This window comes from Panthera tigris, chromosome B3 (genome assembly GCF_018350195.1).
Source record: "Panthera tigris isolate Pti1 chromosome B3, P.tigris_Pti1_mat1.1, whole genome shotgun sequence".
Classification (NCBI taxonomy): Eukaryota; Metazoa; Chordata; class Mammalia; order Carnivora; family Felidae; genus Panthera; species Panthera tigris.
In genome coordinates, this window is record NC_056665.1 from 61,222,825 (window position 1) to 61,246,237 (window position 23,413).

The 23,413-nt window shown below is 39.4% G+C and overlaps 1 protein-coding gene across 12 annotated transcripts in view; it reads right to left on the reverse strand.

Moving 5' to 3' along the window:
* The window catches only part of MGA (MAX dimerization protein MGA), a 167,517-nt gene that overhangs the window by 77,245 nt on the left and 66,859 nt on the right, over window positions 1-23,413 (reverse strand). For 9 of the 12 annotated variants that reach the window (XM_042989095.1, XM_042989098.1, XM_015537370.2 and 6 more), the window contains exons 1-2: window positions 21,859-22,199; window positions 14,236-15,366 (exon numbers count right to left, since the gene is read on the reverse strand). In XM_042989095.1, coding sequence (XP_042845029.1) covers window positions 14,236-15,299 — 1,064 coding nt within the window. In that variant the 5' untranslated portion in view covers window positions 15,300-15,366; window positions 21,859-22,199. Of the gene's footprint in view, window positions 1-14,235; window positions 15,367-21,510; window positions 22,200-23,413 lie in introns of those variants that run through there. The other 3 variants (XM_042989092.1, XM_042989090.1, XM_042989091.1) reach the window with 3 other exon arrangements.

Consider the following 23,413-nt stretch of genomic DNA (forward strand, 5'->3'; position numbering starts at 1 on the left):
ACTATAAGCTGTTTAAACACACACACACACACAATTTGAATATACGGACAGACAGACAGATTCAAAGTGAAAGAAGGGAAAAGATAAGTCACGTCAACAAAATGAGAAAGCCAATGTGGCTCAATAACATCAAAGTAGACTTTAAAAATAAGTATCATCAAAGATAAAGAGGAACCTTGTAAAAGTTTTATGGATTCAACTCATCCAAAAGACAAGAATCCTAAAGTATATATACCTTATCATATAGCTTCAAGATACTTGAAACAAAAAAATTTTAGTACTGAAAAGAAAAACAGACAAGTACATGACTTTGGTGGGAGATTTTAACACACCTTTCTCGGTAACCAATAGGACATACAGACAAACAGACAATTAAGGAGAAAGAAGAAATGAACAATACTGTCATACTTACCTGAGAAAACTACCAAACACTACGTAATACATAAATTTTCAAGCGTGCACTTAGTATTTTTTTAATGTTTATTTATTTTTGAAAGAGAAAGAGAAAGAGAGCAAGCAAGCAGGGGAGTGGCAGTAAGAGAGGGAGACACAGAATCTGAAGCAGGCTCCTGGCTCTGAGCTGTCAGCACAGAGCCTGATGTGGGACTAGAACTCATGAACCACAAAATCATGACCTCAGCCAAAGTCACTTAACCAACTTAGCCACCCAAGGGGCCCCAAGAGTGCACTTAGTATTAACCAAAACTAATCATATGCTAGACAATAAAGCAAAGATATGATAAATTTGTATTTCAAAGGTTTTAAGTTACATGTTCTCTAACAAGAGAATCAAGCTATAAATCGATACTAAGTATCAATACAATGTATCAAAATTTGCAGAAGGTACCTAAACCAATGCTCAGAGGAAATTTTATACCTTTAAATAAAAGGTCTAAATCAATTATAATAGTCAGGGGTTGATAAACTTTTTTGTGAAGTGCTAGATAGTAAAAATGTTAGGCTTTGAGGTCCATACAATCTGTTACAACTATTCAACTCTGCTACTGTAACATAAAAGAAACACAGACAATATCTAAACAAGTAAGCACAACTGGATTCCAAATCAGGGACACCAAAATTTGAATTCTATTTCGTTTTCACAGGTGACAAAATATTACTCTTCTTTTACTTTTTCCCTATTTAAAAATATAAAAATCTTAGTTTGCAGGCCATACAAAACAAATGGCAGGCTAGGTATGGTTCTCGAGGTCTCAGTCAGCTAACCCCCATTCTAATGTAACACAGGCAAATTAAACCAAAAGCAAGTAAAAAGAAGGAAATAAAAATGGGGGGGGGGGTCAATGAAACAGAAAAGAGAAACTGAATTTGTGATTTGAAACCTGCCAAAAAAGAACACTCCATGGATTCCCTGATGAAATCTAACACATAATGAATAATCTTGCATAAACCTGGAAGAATACAACAGTTTACAATTATTTTTTAAGCTTATAGATTTATTTTTGAAAGACACAGAAACAGTGCAGGTGGGGGAGGGGCAGAGAGAGAGAGAATCCCAAGCCAAGCTCTGTCTGAACATCTGTCTGAAGTCTGAAGTTGCCTGAACTTCTCCCCTGCAAAAATTTCACTTAAGTGGTGAAAAATGGCTTTTTCTTTACCTGTTTAACAGCTTTATTTATAAATTATGTAACATAAAATCCACACCTTTTTTCAAATTTCCTTCACCTATTTTACCCACCCCCCACTAACCTCTCCTTGGCAACTACCAGTTTGTTCTCTATATTTAAGAATCTGGTTTTTAGGGGTTTTTTCCTTCTACATTCTTTTCTGAAATTCTCTTTCTTAAATTTTGAGTGAAATCATATATTTTCTTTCCCTGATTTATTTCACTTAGCTTTATATACTCTAGATCCATCCTTGTTATTGCAAATGGCACAATTTCATCCTTTTTTATGGCTGAATAATATTCCATTGTATGTATTTACATCTTTATCCATTCATCTTTGAATGGACACTTGAATTCTTTCCATATCTTAGCTATTGTTACGTAATGCTGCAATAAACATAGGGGTAGCACATATCTGTTGAAATTAGTATTTTCATTTTTGGAGGGATAATCCAATTTTGGGGGGTAATCCTCCAATAAGAGGATTAAGGGATCATGTGATAATCCTATTAAAAAAAATTTTTTTTTTTTTTTTACAAACTCCATACTGTGTTCCAGAGTGGCTGCACCAGCATACATTCCCATCAACAGTGCACAAGGGATCCTTTGCGTATCCTCACCAACACTAATTTCTTAAAACACTTTCTTACACCATACACAAAAATAAACTCAAAACAAAGACCTAAATGTGAAACCTGAAACCATAAAATTGCTAGAGGAAAACAAACACAAGCAGTTATCTGTTTGACATCATCTCAGAAACATTTTTCTAGATACATCTCCGTTGGTAAGGGAAACAAAAGCAAAATTAAACTACTGGGACTACACCAAGATAAAGACTTTTGCACAACAAAGGAAATCATCAACAAAATTAAAAGAACCTACAGAATGGGAGAGGATATTTGCAAACAATATACCCAATTAGGGGTTAATACTCAAAATATATACAGAACTTTTACAAGTCAACACTAAAAAATAGTAATAATCCAATTAAAAGTGGGCAGAGAACAGGAACTGACATTTTTCCAAAGAAAACCTACAGATGGCCAACACAACAAAAATGTTCAACATCACAAATCAGGGAAATGCATATCAAAGCCATAAGCTTATCACCTCACACCTATCAGAATGGCTAAAATCAAAAGCACAAGAAATAAAATCCACCTGTTTTAAGGGACAACTCAAGGCTTTTTAACAAATTTATAATTTTGCAATCCAGTTTCCTTCATCTTTTTTTAAAAGGCTAATAAGCAAAACAAGCCCTCTTTTTCCTTTCCCTGTTATGTGAATTTTTAAATAAACTCATAAAAATGTCATTCTCTATCAATTAATTGAGGATTAACATTTAATGCAAGTTCTCTAATTATCTTCAATTTCAAGATAATAACTTCCACGATGTAGAAAAAAATCTGTATTTTCTTTTCCCTTAGTCACACCACCTGAATTTTGTTTTCAGTAGCAGAGAACTTCATGAAGCTAGATGTTGGCTGTTACTGCAGTAATTGCTTTCACATTTTCCTGGGAAACTAAACTTGTTCAGTTAGAAAGGTTCTCAGAAAGGATCTCTCCTTATCTTCCAATAAAAACTTTATGCATAATGCATGAAAATTTGTCTTGGCAGGAGGATTTTGCAAAGAACCCTGAAATTTCATACTTCTAAGAAGCCTCTATCCAAATAAATTAGGTGAAAGATTATTTAAGCAAGAATATAAGCAAAACCAACAATTTGTACAATTTTAAAAAAAGGATTACTTTTTTGATAATAATCAATGCAACAAATAAATAGAATATGTGCCATCACTCTGAAACACATTTAAAAAGCTATAAGTGCTACAGATAAAACTCAGTCAACATTTACTGAGCACCTAAAACATGCCATTATATTTTCTTGGGCACAGGGATTATTGCCAAAACAAATAAAGCACAGTCACTATATTCAAGGAATTTACACACCAGTACATGAGACATACAAGAAGACAACATGTTACTTAATAGATGCTATTATAAACATATGTACAAGTAACTACTGACGCACCTTAGAAGAAACTATAACATAATGCCTTCCACGAAACTGGTTATTAGATTAACAGAAAAAAGAAATCCACTGGAAAAAGGAAATGTAAAATGCAGAAGAAAACAAAGAGCTCCTAGAAACTGAAATCTGGGTTAGGGTGCCTGGGTGGCTCAGTTGGTTAAACGTCCAGCTCTTGGTTTTGGCTTACGTCATGATCTCATGGGTTCAAGCCCCACATCAGGCTCTGTGCTGGCAGTGAAGAGCATGCTTGGGATTCTCTCTCTACCCCCTCCCTCCTCTGCCTCTCCCCCACTCATGCTGTTTCTGTCTCTCCCGAAAGAGAGAGAGAGAGAGAGAGAGAGAGAGAGAGAGAAAGAAAGAAAGAAAGAAAGAAAGAAAGAAAGAAAGAAAGAAAGAAAGAAAGAAAAAAAGAGAAATTAAGAAATTGAAATCTAGGGTGCTTGTGGCTCATTAAGCAACTGACTCGATTTCGGTTCAGGTCATGATCTTACAGTTCTTGAGCTGGAGCCTGCATCAGGCACGGTGCTGACACTGGGGAGCCTGCTTGAGATTTTTCTCTCTCTCAAAATAAATAAATAAGCTTAAAAAAAGAAAAATCAGGGGCTCCTGGGTGGCTCAATCAGTTAAGCGTTCAACTTTGGCACAGGTCATGATATCAAGGTTCATGAGTTCGAGCCCCAAGTCCAACTCTGTGCTAACAGCTCAGAGTCTGGAGCCTGCTTTGGATTCTGTGCCTCTCCCCCCGACCCCCACTCATGCTCTCTCTCTCTTTCTCAAAAATAAACTTTAAGAAAAATTGTTTTTAAATAATAAAATTTTTAAAAATAATAGAAATCTGATTTTTTTTTAATGTTTATTTATTTTTGAGAGACACAGAGACAGAACGTGAGTGGGTTGGGGCAGACAGAGAGGGAGGCACAGAATCTGAAGCAGGCTCCAGCTCCAAGCTGTCAGCACAGAGCTTGACATGGGGCTCAAACTCACAAACCGTTGAGATCATGACCTGAGCTGAAGTCGGGACGCTCAACCGACTGAAGAAACCATAACATGGTTGTAATCATGACTGTAATAAAAACTTCAGTAAGCGGGGCCCCTGAGTGGCTCAGTCAGTTAAGCATCGGACTTCGGATCAGGTCACGATCTCACAGTTGTGAGCTGGAGCCCCGCATCAGGCTCTTGCTGACAGTTGAGAGCGTGGAGCCTGCTTCGGATTCTTTATCTCCCTCTCTCTCTGCCTCTCCCCTACTTGTTCTCTGTCTCTCTCTCTCTCTCTCTCAAAAATAAATAAAATGTAAAAAAAAAAAAAAAAAAAAGCCTTCAGTAAGTTAGATATTAAATCAAGAAAACCTCATGTAAAGTAGAGCAAAAAGATAATGACAGGGAAAAAAAAAAAGACCATATAAAACAATCCAGGAGATTGAACATCCAACAGAAAACCTTAAGTGGAAAATTTACCAAAATAATAATACTAAATATTTTCCTACAACTAAAGAACATGAATTTGATTGAAAAAACACAGCACACAACAATGAGAACCACACCAAAGCTTATCAATGTGAAATTTCATAATATGAGAAATCAACAAAAGATGTTAAGAGCATCAAAGGACCAGGAATCAAAAGGACATCAAACTTCTCAAGGTGGGGGTTGGGGGGGACTGGCAGGCTCAGTCCCTAGAGCATGAGACTTTTGATCTTGGGGTTGTTAGTGCCTACACTGGGTACAGAGCTTACTAAAAAAAACCTCTGGGAATGCAAGCTGGTGCAGCCACTATGGAAAACAGTATGGAGGTTCCTCAAAAAACTAAAAATAGAACTACCCTATGACCCAGCAATTGCACTACTAGGCATTTATCCACAGGATACAGGTGTGCTGTTTCGAAGGGACACATGCACCCCCATGTTGACAGCAGCACTATCAACAATAGCCAAAGTATGGAAAGAGCCCAAATGTCCATCAATGGATGAATGCATAAAGATGTGGTATATATATATACAATGGAGTATTACTCGGCAATCAAAAAGAATGTAATCTTGCCATTTGCAACTACGTGGATGGAACTGGAGCGTATTATGCTAAGTGAAATCAGTCAGTCAGAGAAAGACAAAAATCATATGACTTCACTCATATGAGGACTTTAAAAGACAAAACAAATGAACATAAGAGAAGGGAAACAAAAATAATATAAAAACAGGGAGTGGGACACAACAGAAGAGACACATAAATATGGAGAACAAACTGAGGGTTACTGGAGGAGTTGCTGGAAGGGTTGTGGGAGGGAGAGATGGGCTAAACGGGTAAGGGGCATTAAGGAATCTACTCCTGAAATCATTGTTGCACTATATGCTAACTAATTTGGATGTAAATTTTAAAAAATAAAAAATAAAATTAAAAAAAAAAACAACAACCTTCTCAACAGGTAACTGGAACACAAGGACACGTTTTCAAGCAAAGAACTCTATACCCAACCAAATATATAAAGCAGGAGGATATAACAAAGTTACTTTTCACCACGCAAGAAGAAAACCAAGGGTTGAAAAGGGCAAAGCAAGTTGAAAGGACACTACTATTTCCATCAGAAGTGATTTTAATATTCCAAAATTCTACGTACCATACATTCTTTCTGAGGGAACAAAAAGATGTACTTGACCAAAAAAAAGAGAACACAAAGCAATAGAGACAACTTAAGATACAGGAAATAGGAGGACCTATATAAAACAATGTTAAATGCAGAGTCAGCAGGATGACAGCAAAGTGAAATCCCAAACCTTTACAGTCTCAGAGAACAACTAGTTCAGATTGACAAAGGCAGACAAGAGCAACTCAAGATAGTATTCAGGAGACAAAAAAAATTTTACGTTAATTAGATGAAGTGTGCGTGTCTAAGTAAACTGAGAAATTTCAAGTTTAACTTAAGAATTTGAAAAGAATTGGGGCGCCTGGGTGGCTCAGTTGGTTGAGCGTCCGACTTCAGCTCAGGTCATGATCTCACGGTTCGTGAGTTCGAGGCCACGTCGGGTTCTGTGCTGACAGCTCGGAGCCTGGAGCCTGCTTCGGATTCTGTATCTCCCTCTCTCTCTGCCCCTCCCCTGCTCATGCTCTGTCTCTCTCTACCTCAAAAATAAATAAAAACATTAGAAAAATAAAAAATAAATTTTAAAAAGAATTTGAAAAGAATTACCACTAGGCATATAGAAAACTAAGGGAAAGAAAAAATATGGCAACAATTACTAAAAAACAAAATTATACAAGAAAATGTGTTTATGATACACTATTTGGCTAAACAGTATAGAAAATTTATATCACAGCATTAAAAATGGATATTTTTGTGACGACTGTACTGACGGAAAGAAAAACTGAAAGACTTGGATAACATGTAAATATGATAATTAGTTGGCACTGCATATGATTTAGACAGAGACAGATATCACTAGAAATGACTGTAAGTGAAAAATCAAATTTCCTTTAAGAAGAACTGTAGGGGGTGAAGAGGAATGAAGCAAGAGAGTGTCTTTTTCACCATGTGGTTTTATTTAAGCTTTTTAAATTATGTGTATATACTTATCATATAATGAACTTATCTGGTCTTCATCCAGTGTTCCTAACATAGAGTTTCTATAAAACCCTTGGAAATTCCTAAGTGATAGAAGTGTCTTTGCTAGGGGAGCCTATGTGGCTCAGTCAGTCGAGCACTCAACTTGATTTCCACTCGGGTCATGATCACACAGTCCAGGGATGGAGCCCCACATCCCACATCAGATGCTCTGGGCATGGAGCCTTTTTAAGATTCTTTCTCTCTCCCTCTCTCCCTCTGCCCCTCCCCATGCATGGGTGTGGGCACTCTATTCTTTCTCTTAAAAAAATAAATAAATAAAAGTGTCTGTATTATTCATGAGCCCACTGGATCACACTTAAGACTACGCTAATGAGGTAACGCAACAGTGAGGTCCTATAAAGCTTCATGATGGGGACTGGTCACTAGAAGGACCCACCCTGTGATTAGAGGATTGGGGCTACAAAGCAACCTGACCTGCAGGGAGGGGAAGGGCGCTGGAGAGATTAAGTTCAATCACCTGGCCAGTGACTTAGTCCACACCTACTTGAAACCTTAACAAAAGCGGACACCAAAACTCAAAGGCGTTTCCTAGTTGGTGAACACTTCCATATGCCAGGAGGGTAACACACCCTACAGGTCTCCTGGGGAGTGAGCATGGAGGCTCTACATTTGAGACCCTCCTGACCTATCTCTTCATATGAATGATTCTAATCTGCATCCTTTATAATAAACTGCTGTCATAAATACAGTCCTTTCCTGAGTTCTATGGAGTTATTCTAGGGAATTAGTAAGCCTGAGGGTGTTCATGAGAACCTCTGAATTTGCAGCCAAATGTTAAGAAGTCCAAGTAACTTGGAGACACCACTTAAGGCAGCTATCTGAAGTAGGGGCAGTCTTCTAGGGGACCATGTCTTCAAACTTGTGGAAACTAACACCAGCTCAGTTGTTAATGTCAGAACTAAACTGCAGACTGTAATAGTTGGGTTTGAAACAAAATAATACTATTTTTACTTAATATTTTCTTTTAAGGCAATCAGTAGACTCTGAAGAGTTAAACTGAGAAGTAACAGTATCCAATTACTTTTAAAAAATTGAAAGTCTGACAAATAAGGGCAAAACTGGAGGGAAAGGCATTCCAACATTTATAAGAATAATGTCTGCAATAGAGACAAAATAATAAACACATCAAAGCAGGTAAGAACAGTGACTAATTTTTTTACAAGGTGGAGTAGAGTAGGACCCTAGGTGGAATCTAAAAGTCAGGCAACTACCATTACAAAGCTATACTAATTAAAACAACATGGGTTTTGCCAAAGGGTAAACAAACTAATCAAAGGGGAAAAATGGTGTCCAAGAAAAAACTCTCACATCTATGATCACCAGAGGAATCCCAATGGCTGGTAAGTATATAAAAAGATGATCAACTTTACCAACTTAGCAAAATGCAAATTAAAACCCCAATGCTCCAGCTTTCACCACTTCTAAATATAGTACTAGAACTTCTAGCTACAGCAATTAGGCAAGAAAGAGAAATAATATACATTCAATTTGGAAAAGAAATAAAGCTATGTCAATTCATAGATAACATGATCTTATATATAGAAAACTCTAAAAAATACACACATAGCAAGAAAATCAATAAATTCAGCAAAGCAAAGGATACAAAAATCAACATGTAAGAATGAATGTTTTTATACTGAGCAATACACAATATAAAACACAGCAATTTCCTTTTCAAAAAGGAAATTAAGAAAACCATTCTATTTGCAATACAATCAAAAAGGATAAAATACAGGGGCGCCTGTGTGGCTGAGTTGGCTAAGCTTCTGACTTTGACCCAGGTCAGGATCTCATGGTTCCATGAGTTCAAGCCCAGCATCGAGCTCTCTGCCGTCAGCACAGAGCCCACTTCAGATCCTCTGTTGCTCTCTATGCCCATCCCCTGTGCTCTTCTCTCAAAACTAAATAAACATTAAAAAAAAAAAAAAAAAGCAAGAGTAAAATATGTAGGAATAGATTTAACCAAGGAAGCAAAGACTTTTTTACATTAAAAAGTATACAGTATTGCTGAAAGAAATTAAAGACCTAAACAGAGGGGTGCCTGGGTGGCTCAGTCAGTTAGTTAAGCCTAAGACTTTTTCTGCTCAGGTCTTGATCTCATGGTTCATGGGTCTTGATCTCATGGTTCATGGGTTCAAGACCCACTTCGGGCCTGTGCTGACAGCTTAGAGCCTGGAGCCTTCTTTGGATTCTGTGTCTCCCTCTCTCTCTGCCCTTCCTCTGCCTCTCAAAAATAAACATTAAAAAAATTAAAAGTCACCTGAATGGAAAGGTATCCCATGTCCATGGACTGGAAAACATAACACTTTTAAGGTAACAACACTACCCAAAGCAACATACAGTTATAGTGTTAACAGTTATCAAAAACACAATGGTCTTTTTTGTAGAAGCTGAATTTCATACAGCATTTCCAGGGATCTCAAATAGCCAAAACAAGCTTGAAAAAAAAGAACCAAGTTGGGAAACATACTTCTCTATTTCAAAGCATACCACAAAAATTACAATAATCAGGGGCACCTGGGAGGCTCAGCTGGTTAAGCATCCAACTCTTGACTCTGGATTTCAGCTGAAGTCATGATCTCACAGTTCATGAGATCAAGCCCCACACTGGTTTCTGTGCTGAGAGTGGAACCTACTTAAGATTCTCTCTCTCCTCTCTCAAACTAAATAAAAACGAACTTTAAAAAATTTTTACTTAAATAAAAAAAGGTGAACTGAGGGCAAACTGTTCAAATTCATTTTTAATTGTGTTGGGTGATTATGATTAGACTATGGTTGGAAAATCAGTTATTATAGACAGCATTCACTAGTTACAACTATAAAAATACCACAGTGATAAGCAAAAACTGAAAAGAACTTTCCCTTGATAGAAAAAAACAAGACTTGGGGCACCTGGGTGGCGCAGTCAGTTAAGCATCCTACTTTGGCTCAGGTCATGATCTCATGATTCTTGAGTTCAAGCCCCATGTCAGGCTCTGTGCTGACAGCTCAGAGCCTGGAGCCTGCTTCAGATTCTGTCTCCCTCTCTCTCTCTGCCTCTCCCCCACTCATGCTCTCTTTCTCTCTCAAGAATGAACATTTTAAAAAGCTTTTTTTAAAAAAGAAAAAACAAAACTCTAAATTGAGTAGCATTCACTCCAACAACAATTCTTAGAAAACACAAAGCACTGACTTGTCCATAAACAAGTCAAGGGAAACTCATGAACATGGGGATTCCAAACTCAAAGAATAGTAATTGTTAATAGGATTTGTATTCAGTGAGAAAGGGAAGGTAAAGGAAAAATACTGAGCTGGGATTTATTTCTGCCAAACTTGTGCTCCAACATTCCAAATAAGTCAAGTTTCTGGGTTTTAGTTCCACATGTTAGGAAGCTTGGAAGTTGCCACTATGTCCTAAACAAGTAAAATGTTCAACAGACTGAATAAATCAACTCTTTTTGGACCCATAAGAGAGGTGAAGACACAGTGGCAAACTACTGAGATAGGTGAATACAGGGGGTCAGGGCTTTAGTAGAACAGACTGACAAGTAAAAACCATTTTGGGAACCAGCGCTGGAGTAGAAAAACCTGAATTATAACCAACAAATTGCTAGAGGCTCAGTGTGAACAAATATGAAAGTTAAAAACCCCAGTGGAACTCAGTCACAGAAGGGCCCTCACACTTTTATGAGTTTTACCTCCAGGAGCTAGACCAGGTGCTCACAGTAAATATCCTCTCATGAAAAAAAGAAAACCCAGCAGTGCAGGGGGAAGCACTCTGTTCCTAACAATAAGGCCTGACCTCTAGAGAAACTAGTTAACCAGAGCCTAACCTACTAAGTTTTTATTAGAGCCTAACTGACCTGGGAGAATAGAAACACCCAAAAACTGCTACTTTAAAAAGATCAATAAAATCAGTAAGCCCTTAGCCAGACTAAGAAAAAATAAAAAGAGAAAACAAATTACTACAATCAGAAATATACAATGTGATAAGAGAGTATATCACTACAGATACCATGGACATCAAGAAAATAATAAAGGATACTCTGACCACAAATTGGACAAACTAGATGAAAACGGACCAATTCCTTGAAAAAAAACAATCTGCCAAAACTCACACAAGAAATAGGCAATCGGAATAGGCCTCTATTAAAGAAACTGAATCAATAACCTTCCAAAACAGAAAGCACCAGGCCCAGATGGATTCACTTGTGAATTTTCCCAATTACGGAAGCAATTAAATCAATTCTCTAAAGGCTCTTCCAGATGATATATAGAGGGAATAATTCTAACTTGTTCTCTGAAGCCAACATTACCCTAATACCAAAACCAGACAAAGACATTCTAAGAAAATGACAGATCGTCATCTCTCATAAACAGACGCAAAAATCTTTAACAAAATAGCAAAATGAATCCAACAACATATAAGAAGAATTATACATCATAAGCAAATGGGATGTATCCCAGGCACACAAGGCTGATTCAACATTTGAAAATCAATTAATGTAATCCATCGCAACAGACTTAAAAAGAAAATTCAGATGACCGTATCAGTAAGATTGAAAACAAGCATCTGATCAAATCCACCACCCATTTATGATTAAAAACTGAGTAAACTAAAATTAGAAGGAAATTTTCTCAACTTTGTTAAGAATATCCATTAAACAATTAAAGCTAACATCATATGAAATATGAGAAACTAGAACCTTTCCCAAGTTCAAGGATATCTCCTCTCACACTTCAACATGATACTGGAAATCCTACCTAGTACAATAAAACAAGAAATGAAAATGAAATATAGACTGGCTGGGGAGAAGGAAAGAAAACTGCCTTGGTGTGCCTGGGTGGCTCAATCGGTTTAGTGTCCGAGTTCGACTCAGGTCATGATCTCACAGTTCGTGGGTTCGAACCCCACATCGGGCTCTGTGCTGACAACTCAGAGCCTGGATCCGGCTTCAGATTCTGTCTCCCTCTTTCTCTGCCCCTCCCTGGCTCACACACTGTCTCTCTCACTCTTTCTCAAAAATAAACATTAAAAAAAATTTTTTTTTAATAAAGAAAACTGCCTTTGTTCACAAATAACATGATCATCTAGGTAGGAAATCCAAAAGGTTAACAAAAAACTTCTGTAATTACTAAGCTATTATAGCAAGGTTGCAGAATACAAGGTTAATATACAAAAGAGTACTCTCCTATATACCAGCAATGAACATGTGGATTTGAACTTAAAAAGAATTTGGGGTGCCTGGGTGGCTCAGTCAGTTAAGTGTCCAACTCTTGGTTTCAGTTCAGGTCATGATCCCAGGGTACTGGGACTGGGCCCCATGTGGGACTCAGCACTGACAGCACAGGGCCTGCTTGGGATTCACTCACACTCTCTCTCTGTCCCTCTCTCTTTCTCTCTGCCCCTCTACCACTCACTCACGCTCTCACTTTCAAAATAAACTTCAATAAATAAATGAAAATAAACTGTTTAATAAATAAAACAGAATAGACCCCCATAAGTGTGGTCACCCAATCTTTGTTAAAGGAGCAAAAAACAACACAAAAGAGCAAAGATCATCTTCTCAACAAATGGTACAGAAATGGCAGGACATCCACATGCAAAAAACTGAATCTACACAGACCTTCCACCATTCACAAAAAAATAAGTTAAAATGGATCATGAACTGAAATATAAAACACAAAACTGTAAGATTTCTCAAAGATATCATTGGAGGAAGCCTACAGGACCTTTGGTATGATAATGACATTTTAAATACAACACCAAAGGCAAGATCTGTGAAAGACATAATTGATAGGCTGAATTCCATAAAATAAGAAAACTCCTAAAAAATAAAAAAACTACTCTGCGAAAGACAATTATCAAGAGGATGAAAAAAAAAAACAAGCCACAGAATGGGAGAATATATTTGCAAAACTCACATTTGATAAAGGACTGCTTTTCCAAAATATACAAAAAACTCCTAAAACTTAAGAAAATGTCTAATTTTAAAATGGACTACAAGTGCGCCTGGGTGGCTCAGTTGGTTAAGCGTCCAACTCTGGCTCTGGTCATGAGCTCACAGTTCATGGGTTCAAGCTCCACATTGGGCTCTGTGCTGACAGCTCAGAGCCTGGACACTGCTTTGGATTCTTTGTCTCCCTCTCTCTGCCCCTCCCCTGTTCACACTCTGTCTCTGTCTCTCAAAAAATGAACAAATGCTTAAAAAAAAAAAAAAAAAAAAAAAGGTTAAAACAGGCTATAGACCTTAACATACACCTCACCAAAGAAGACATACAGATGGCAAGTTAAGTGTATAAAAAGACATACACTATAGGTCATCAGAGAATTACAAATTAAGATAATGAGATACTACTATACACCTATTAGGATTGCCAAAATCCAGGGACGCCTGGGCCTCATGTTGGGTGTAGAGATTACTAAAAAATAAAGTATTTTTTAAAAAAACATAAAACAAGGGTGCTTGGGTGGCTCAGTCGGTTGAGTGTCAGACTTCGGCTGAGGTCATGATCTTGCAGTCTGTGAGTTCAAGCCCCACATTGGCCTCTGTGCTGACAGCTCAGAGCCTGGAGTCTCCTTTGGATTCTGTGTCTCCTCTCTCTCTGCCCCTCCCCTGCTCGCGCACGCGCTCTCTCTCGCTCTCTCTCTCTCAAAAGTAAACGTTAAAAATAATAAATTAAAAATAAAATATAAAAAATAAAAAAAAATCCTAAGCCTAAAAATTCTCAAACTCTAAATCTAAATGAGCAAAAGGTTCCCGTTGTGAAATACCATCTAATTTGCCTATAATTCTAAATCCTGAACCCAACTGATACTCATTACAAAAAAATAAGCTGTCTCTTCACAAAATGTAAACACTATGGTATATTTTATAGTAGCTTGCATTTATCAGTATCTCAAGTCAGCAGTCCACACAACCAATGTTAAATCCAAAATATTCCTTTTTATCTCTAAGAATAGAAAAGCTGTTAACCTACCTTTCAGTAACCTCCTGTTTCAATTGAGGAACTTCACCCAATGCTGAATCAATATCCATGAAGCCGAGAAAGTCCCGTTTTATATTAAGAGAAGCCTTCTCCAAACCCTTGCCTGATGTTTCATGACCCCTTGATAAAGGATCTGAATCTGTTAGCTGTACCTCTGACCCCTCACCTTCTATAAGACGGACCCGCTGACCAGGAGAACTGGGAACACTATTACCTTCCTGGTCAGAGCTGTTCTTTTGTTTTCCATCTCTCTGGGGCTTACTATTCAGCCCATCATCCCGGAACCCTTTAGCAAATGGATTGTAATCTATTTTCAGCTGGGTAATCTGAATGTTCTGATAAGCTGTTACTGCAAAGAATTCAGTCTGTGGGAAGGTAAAAGTATGGACACCAGGGCCATTTAATTGTATCACTTCAGTAGCCTTTTCTGCAGGCACCAAATGAAGTCTTGGCAGGTAGCGATGCATAGAGTGCAAGATGATATGCCCTTCTTGGTCCAGTGTGTTGTTGGTAAGTTTAAGTTTATAGAAAGATACTGGTTGATGCATCCAATAATGACCTGTGGAGGGAGATTCTGGGTGAATAAAAACCCTCCCCAAAACATGGGGCTCAGCCTTCCCACTTGGTTCCCACCAGCGACCATTCCACTTATAACGATGATTATCCACAGGAGATATATCCATGACAAGGATATACTTCATATTTGAATCTAAACCTGTTATCCAGTAACGACAGTATGGAAACATGCGTCTTCCCTGCTTGGTCAGAATCATCTCTGTGCTTCGATGATAGAATTCATTCCACATACTATTGTTATCCAAGGTGACAGTGATTCCTCCCACAGTACAATCAGCTGGAAGGCAAATCTTCCCTTTAGATTTTCCTGGTGATGACACACTGCTAGCCAAAGCACAGGCATCCCGATTAGTAACCAAAATTCCTTGATCAGTTTTGCCATTTCCTGGCTGTTTTAGGATGACAAAGAAGGTAGGTGCTGCTCCTGCCACTGTACCACCATCTTGATTAGCCAATAGAATCTGCTGCTTCTCCTCCATGATTCCAGTGGGAAACTCAGTAGTAAGATAATTGTAGTCACCACATAGTCACAGCAGACTTCCCAGCCTACAAAACAAACAAAACAAAAAAACAAAACAAAAGCACTTTAATCAAGTAAATGTTTACTTAGTTAAAAATACAAGAATTATGCTATCCCCAAAACATATTCCTAAACTCTTTGAAGACTTTGGTTCTGCCTTTCTATCAATGTAATGACATTCACTTTGGATTATTAAATTATCTTTTTAAAATTCATTTTAATGTAATTACAGTTGACCCTGGAACAACTCAGGGATTAGGACCACCGACCTCCCCTTCCTGCATGCACAGGTGAAAATCTATATGGGGGTGCCTAGGTGGCTCAGTCAGTTAAGCATCCACCTTTGGCTCAGGTCATGATTTCACTGTTCGTGGGTTCAACCCCCACATCAGGCTCTCTGCTGTCAGTGTGGAGCCTGCTTCGGATCCTCTATCCCCCTCTTACTTTCCCCCTCCCCCGCTTGCACTCTCTCTCTCTCTCTCTAAAAAATAAATTAAAAACGTTAAAAAAAAATAATAAAAGAAAACCTGTGTGTAACTTCTGACTCCTCAAAAACTCAATCACTAATAAACCATGGTTGACAGAAGGCTTACCATAATATAAACAATTAATTAATATATTTTGTATATGTATTATATACTGCATTCTTACAGTAAAACTATAGAAAAACTAATCATAAAAGATAGAAAAGACATTTGCAGTACTGTATTATATCAAAAAGTGTACAAAAGAAAATACCTGTGAAAACGTAATGTCAGAATAAGAGACATACATAATTAAAACCATCCTGACACTTTTTTTACCCCATCACACCAGCAAAAGTCAAAATTTGGTAGAGGTGTTGGAAAGGGTGTAAATCAACCAGCATTCTCATCTAACCAGATGCTGAGACTGTAAGACAACATAATCTCTATGATACAGGGCAACATGAAAATATCAAAACTACAGGGGTGCCTGGGTGGCTCAGTCAGTTGAGCATCCGACTTCAGCTCAGGTCATGATCTCACAGCTCGTGAGTTCGAGCCCCATGTCGAGCTCTGTGCTGACAGCTCAGAGCCTGGAGCCTGCTTCACATTCTATGTCTCCCTCTCTCTCTGCCCCAACCCACTCACATTCTGCCTCCATCTCTCTCAAAAATAAACATTAAATAAACAAATAAACATAAAATAAACAATGTATAAGTTTTATGGACTCCTACTCTACAAGATATATTAAGGGCAAAATGTTCCAAAGAATTATAGGTTATGTTACACTTCTTGATAAAATTAAAAACAAAAAGCTAAAGAAAGAATAGAGTATGTATTTGCTTCACACATACCTACTATTTATACCGATAGGAAAAGAACTAGTGTTGGCTATATCAAGGGAAAACTGGGTGGGTGGGAAAAAACATACTGTAACACTGTAAATTTTTTACCTTGTGAACATACAATATATTTGAAAAATAATTAAAATTAGTCCTTATTTAACTAAAATCCCACATATAAGGGGGCGCCTGGGTGGCTCAGTCAGTTAAGTGTCTGACTTCAGCTCATGATCTCACAGTTCGTGGGTTCAGGCCCCGTATCAGGCTCTGTGCTGACAGTTCAGAGCGGGGAGCCTGCTTCATATTGTCTGTTATTATTATTAAATAAGTGAATAAACAAAGAAACATTAAAAAAAATGAAACAAAATAAAATCCCACACATATGATTTCATTTATATGTAATGTCTAAAGCAAGCAAATCTGCAGAGATGAAAAGTAGATTAGTGGTTGCCAGGGGAAGGAGAGAGGGATAACTGGGACAACTGCTAATGGGTATGGGGTTTCTATTGGGGGTGACAGAAATGTTCAGTAACTAAAAATCTGTGAAGTGTACCCTTTAAAATGGTGAAATTTTATGTTACGTGATTTATATCTCAATAAAAAGTTATACAGAAATGTCAGGTTGTTAAATTCAACTGATGTGTTCAATTACCTAAATATTCTACAAGATATAAAGTTATCTCTAATTAGCATTTACACAAAAAAGAAAGATGCTACATCACTACTCCTGCGTAAGTGGGTCAGTAATTTTAATTAATCAAATCAGCCTTTTATTGATGCTACTCACTTTAATTAAAAAGTCTAATTTTATCTTTCATCAGAGCTACTGACAAGCAGCAAAATCATATGATCTGAACTTTACCTCTTTTTAGAGAACTGGCCACATGACCAAAAAACTTAAAATATTCACAATTAGCCTAAGGATAATAGATATTTTAAAAGTCAAGACTTCAAAAAGGTTGGCTACTGTTTCCTATTATGGCTAAATATAAAAATAGAATCCCACTTCCTTACACTAAAGCACTAATACCCAGGAAATATGAAAAAACAATTTCTTCTCTCATTTAGAGCTTATTTTTTTAAGAGAGAAAATTTAGGGTGATTCTTTTCAAAAGCTGCCTCAGGCTTAAGGCAATTAAGTTCACTGGTTTCCTAAAACTAGTAAGTTTAGGCAGCATCAGAGATTGATAAAGCAAAATTAAAATAGACCTACAAGTAAAAAATAAGGGGACTATAAAATTAATAAAGCTTAGGGGCGCCTAGGTGGCCTAGTAGGTTAAGCATCCAACTTTATTTCAGCTCAGGTCATGATCTCACGGTTCATGAGTTCAAGCCTCACATCAGACTCCAGGCGCTGACAATGTGGAGCTTGCTTACGATTCTCTCTCTCTCTCTCTCTCTCTCTCTCTCTCTCTCTCTCTCTCTCTCTCCCTCCCTCCCTCCCTCCCTCCCTCCCCCCCTCTCCCTCTCCATCTCTCTGTGCCCAACCCCCCCCTGCACTCTCTCTCAAAATAAATAAACGTTAAAAAGTAAGGCTTAGAAAATTCACAAAAACTAATACCTCTACAAAAGCATATAATTCAAACTGCAAATTCCTATACTTAGTTGATAACGTTCAAAGTTTTTGTTTTTACAAACCACCATTTTTGTGAGCAATTATGTAAAACATTCTTAAGTACATTTACTTAATACAACTAAGAACTTAGTGGCAAAGAACTACCTAAACATCTTTTTAGATATTCCAAACCTATGAGTATTAAAAAGGGTTTAGAATTTCTTACACATTACCGTCTATAATACTAAAATTAAAATCTTGGTTTTCAGATTACAGGTAAAACTAGGGCAACGAAGTTTTAACTAGTGCTTTAAAAAAGCATTCTTAAAAATCTATGACACGTCAAATATTCAACTGACAGAAATCCCATTTAGTGTTACAGAATGCATTGAAGTAAATTTTATGCTAACTTCACATAAACACATTTCAGATTTTTCCTTTTGCCTAAACAACAACAACAAAAAAAAATTAAGTACAGAAAACTCAGCCTGCCCTATTTCAACTCTGTGCACAGATAATATAATTTTTTTAATGTAAAAATGTGTATGAAAACAGGAAAAATAATTTTCAGACTTAGTGATTTGTCCAAGTTGTTTTTTGAAAAAACCTTCCAATCAAAGTATTCCATGGGTTAGTTAAAATGCATTAAAAAACCAAAGACCTACTTTATGACCAAAACAATCTCCGTATTTATTTATTTATTTACTTATTTATTTTGCTATACACTGCTACTGATATGGGAGAAAGGAATTGAGTTCTTACTCCATACCAATCTTTTTTTTGTTTTCTAGGTAGGCTTCATGCCCAGGGATGAGTCCAATGAGGAGCCTGAACTCAAGACCCTAAGATCAAGATCTGAGATCAGACCAAGAGCCTGGACACCTAACTAGCTGGGCCACCCAAGTGCCCCTCCATACCAGACTCCCAATATAAGCATGCCTATTCTTCTGGAATACTATATAGGATCTTATAATCAAAGGATAGTCAATTCAATATATTCAGCTATTTCAGACACATATATAACACTCTAAGGCTTTAACCAACTATAAAAATCAAATGTACTTTAGGAAGGATCAGGTTACTCATGCAGAAATAAATCTATTCCCAGCAAGATTTTTACAATACCTTATATCTGGCTCTCTAAACACTTTAAGGAAAACAATTACAAAAAACAAAACAAAACCTCAGTTCAACTTTTCAATATCAAGCATTTATCTACGTAATAAAATTATAATAACGAGCCCAGGAAGTAAGTTTAGTTGTGGATGGCAAATACTCTAACATTCTGAATAAGTCCCATCAGAACACACACACACACACACACAAGCTTTCAGAGGGAATGTTGTTTTCAGGTAAGTAATGTGGCAAGTGCCATAAACAAACTGTTACAATTTCAGAATCCCTACCCTAAACGTCTTTTCACCAGTGACCTCTTGGGGAAATGTTTAACTACAAGAGCCATGACCCTCCTGCAACTTACAAAATACAACAGTTCATTAGGTAGTTACCCAATTCAATGACTGCTCCCTGCCCCACCCCCCCCACCCAAAAAACACCCAATCAAAATACCATTACTTTAAAAAAATGACAGCAAATGGTGGCAAAAACAGTAAAATAGCCAACCACCAATTCTTCACCATTAGGTTGATTTTAATAGTTATATCATTAGTAAGAACTTACTCCAGACCAAACAACATCCTGGGCATTTTATCATTACCACAGCCCTGTAAAGGAAATCGCAAATACTACCTGAAATGCTTTGGTGTTAAGGCAAGAAGTGTATTTCCCTAAGAGTATGCCCCCTTCCTTCTCTCCCCAAATACCATTAGTTAATACTAACTACAGGAACATTTTCTATTCGTAAGAATGGTCCTTTAACAACAAAGGGTTAGCAAGTTCTCAGGTCCCAGCAGTTACATAAGGAGAATTTGAAGAACTTTTATGGCAGAAACGGATAGTATCAAACAGCCACCGTTTTGAGTACCCAGGGCACTGAATTTACTCGTCTTAAACATGTGTTTTCTGTTAGCTCAACTCAACCCACTCTACCCACATAACCGCTGGAAACATAACCACATTTGGAAGAAACACCAACACTGACCCCATACCCTTGTAAGTGAAAAGGGCTCCTGCCAGTCCCCAGGAAGAGCAGTCGCCGTCGACTATCAAGGGCCCACAATCACCGCTTTTTAACTGCAGAGGCCAGCTGGCCGACAACCACGTGAAAAAATGCCGCAAGGAAAGCTCTTCCGGAGAAGAGTCCCGACAGATCACGTGCCGCCGGCCGGAACCAGCCGAACGCTCCGCAGGATCCAGTCGCATTCTGTTACCGTGGAGACTACAGAACCAGCCACCCGGCCCTCTCGGGCCAGCCCCCTTCCCAGCAGTCGTCACGCCGCCTCCAGGCACTTTCCCTGCAGCCTAGCCGCGGCGTCGTGCCCAAAAAGAAGAGGCAGAACAGGCAGTATTTGCCAGGGATTACACCGCAGAAGCCTGAGAAGCTTTACAACACCCACTGATGGCGCGCGGGTGGGCGCGAGAGTTCTCTTCATCCACGTGTCTGCTTCGGCGAGGCGAACCCTGGGAGTGTGGTCTTCCCTCAGAAGAAGGTGTACTTTGGTCACTCGCGTTCTGCCATCAGTCACCCCCTCCTTTGAGACCTCCCTCATCCCCCCTTCTTGCACCCTCCCCAGAAGGAGGCATCCCCAGGGTTCCCAAAGCAAAGCAAAAATCTTCAAAGACGTTACCATTTTCCACTCTTAATCCGGTATGAAATGATCTCTAACTTCTCCATACTCTTCGCACACACATCCCTCGACTTTGGTTACTAGCGCTCAAATAAACTTAGTTATATCCCAGACCCACCTACCACTGAGAGCAGACACCTACTTGACAATTTAACAAACGCGGGAAACCTCATAAACAGAGAACTAACCAAAGGCTGCCCACGGAGGAAAAAGGAAAATAACACCTGCTCTTCCCACCTGTTTTCCCCGCCCTCATTTCTGCACTTACTAGCCACCGGTCTTTGTTTACCGAGTTCCCACTCCCGTACGGCTCACTTCCTCGCCTTCCTTACTAAACTCACGCGCGGTCCTGCCTCAAACAACTTGCCCGGAAATTACAAGCTAAAGAGACGTTTACACAGGTGTCAAAAAGCTGCACACAGCTCCTTAAAAAGCGACGTCAGCACCGTTTCCCTCAGAGTTTTTTGAACCCCGAGACCTGAGCTCTAAAATGCAAAGCGCACAAGCAGAGCTCTCGACCTAAAGCCCCGCGCGGCGCTGAAAGTCATCATGCGGAGCGTACCATGCGGTGCGGCACCCCACGCACGCGAGGGCAGAGCCGCGCCAAGGGCGCTTCTCACCCCGCCCGCCTCGTGGCCGCTCTCTCTGGCGTCGATGTTACCAGTGAGTTTGCTGCGCGACGCGGAAGTGAGGCCGGGGACGCGCGCGAGGTGACATGCGCAGCCTCGCTCAGGGGGCCACAGGCGCGCGCCAACGGCGCCCCGCGCAAGGCCGGGCCTGGCTGGGGCGTGCGAAGATCGCACAAGGAACGCTTCTCACGCTGTTCAAATCCACAAGCGCTTCAAACTCTCGAAAAACTCCAATCGGGCCAGTAGTAAAAGGACGCCCTCCACCCAGGCCCGAGAGTTACCGTGCGGGGCGTGGCCGGCCTCACCCGTAGTCCTTCACATCCCGCTGGGGGCGGGTTATTCTGTTCGGTTCGCACACCGTGTGTCCGCTCCAGCTGAAGAGCCTGCGCGCGCACCGGACGTCCACGTCACCGCGCACGCGCTCCTACCCGCTCAGAGCCCACCGCGCAAGCGCAAAAGGAGGCGCGAGCAGCACCTCCCTCGCCCCTCCCCCAACACCAGGAGGCCAAACGGCCCCGGAGCAGCGACAAGACCCTTGGGACCCGCCCCTGGAGCTGAAGCCGCTGGTTTTCCGGGTCCCAGAAACCGATAAAAGCCTAATGAAGCTTCCAGAATCAAGAAAGGCGAGGGAGGAAGAAGGCACCCCAATTCCCTCAGCCTCACACACGAAGGCTTCGTGAAAACCGTGAAACCTGCGCCCGCGGGCTTTCTCAAAAAAGTGCCCTCCAACGTTTCCCTCGGGCTCCTCGGCGGCCCCGCCCCTGCCGCACCCAGCCCCACCCACATCTGACTCCACAGCCCCGGGGGGCTTCCCGAGCTCATCAAAAGAATCCGTGATCGTCCTCCCCAATGTGCTGTAGGTTTGGATAGCGCCAGACCGTCGGGAAACCTTGAAGAAAAGACCGAGACGGGGGTGGTTGAGTCTGCAATATCCACGACCGAAGAACACTAGGAAAGTAGGAAGGAGACCGAAAACTCCGTTACCAAATGGGAAAGGAAGAAGAGTTGCCACTAACTTGCCTGATCTAAAGATGAAAGCTGTCCTAATAAAACAGTAAAAGGTGGAAACAAGAATTTTGCACCATAGATTATCTAAGCTTTCATGCCTTGATCCTGTGTTTTCAGTTTTTGTTTGTTCAAGATATTTAAGCTATGAAGTGCAAAGGGAACACTGCTGAATATTATGTCAGGCCACTGCTGAACTAATAATTAAGGAAAAGTATTTCTCCCAAACATCAAAAATTATTTTTTCTTCCCTACCCTTTATCAGCCACTCTTTCTTCTGAGCTGCTAACACTCAAGTAAAAAGGGAAAGTTGTTTAAACTTAGAAGAGGCAAAATAGAAGTCCGTAGTTAAGGGTAGAAATTGTGGTCCGTATTTCCAAACTGTATTCTTTCACTCTTAGAAGAATTAGCAAGAATTGGGAACATATTAATTGCTAGATGACTTAATACAAAACACTATGAAGAAGAATGAGGGATTTGAAAGAAAGGAGCCAAGAGGAAGAGGCTTATCCCAACAGGACTGATCAGAGCTGGACTCCAGGCATATTAGGAAGAAGGGTCTTTTTTCTCTTCATTAGGCACTCCCTCTGCCGCACCATAGGAAGAAACTTCTGGAATTAGTTTGGACTGGAAAATGTGTAGGCTAAAGATTACAGGCTTCTGAAGATCCTCTGAAATACCCATTCAGTCACTGTCAACGGCATCATGAGCACAACAAATGAATAATATGCAAGATCCTAGGCAAAGTGAAAAGTGCCAGTTTCTTTGACACCTTACTCCTCTTTCCTGACCCCAAAAACCTCTTTTCCTGCCTTGTCAGAATCTCCCACT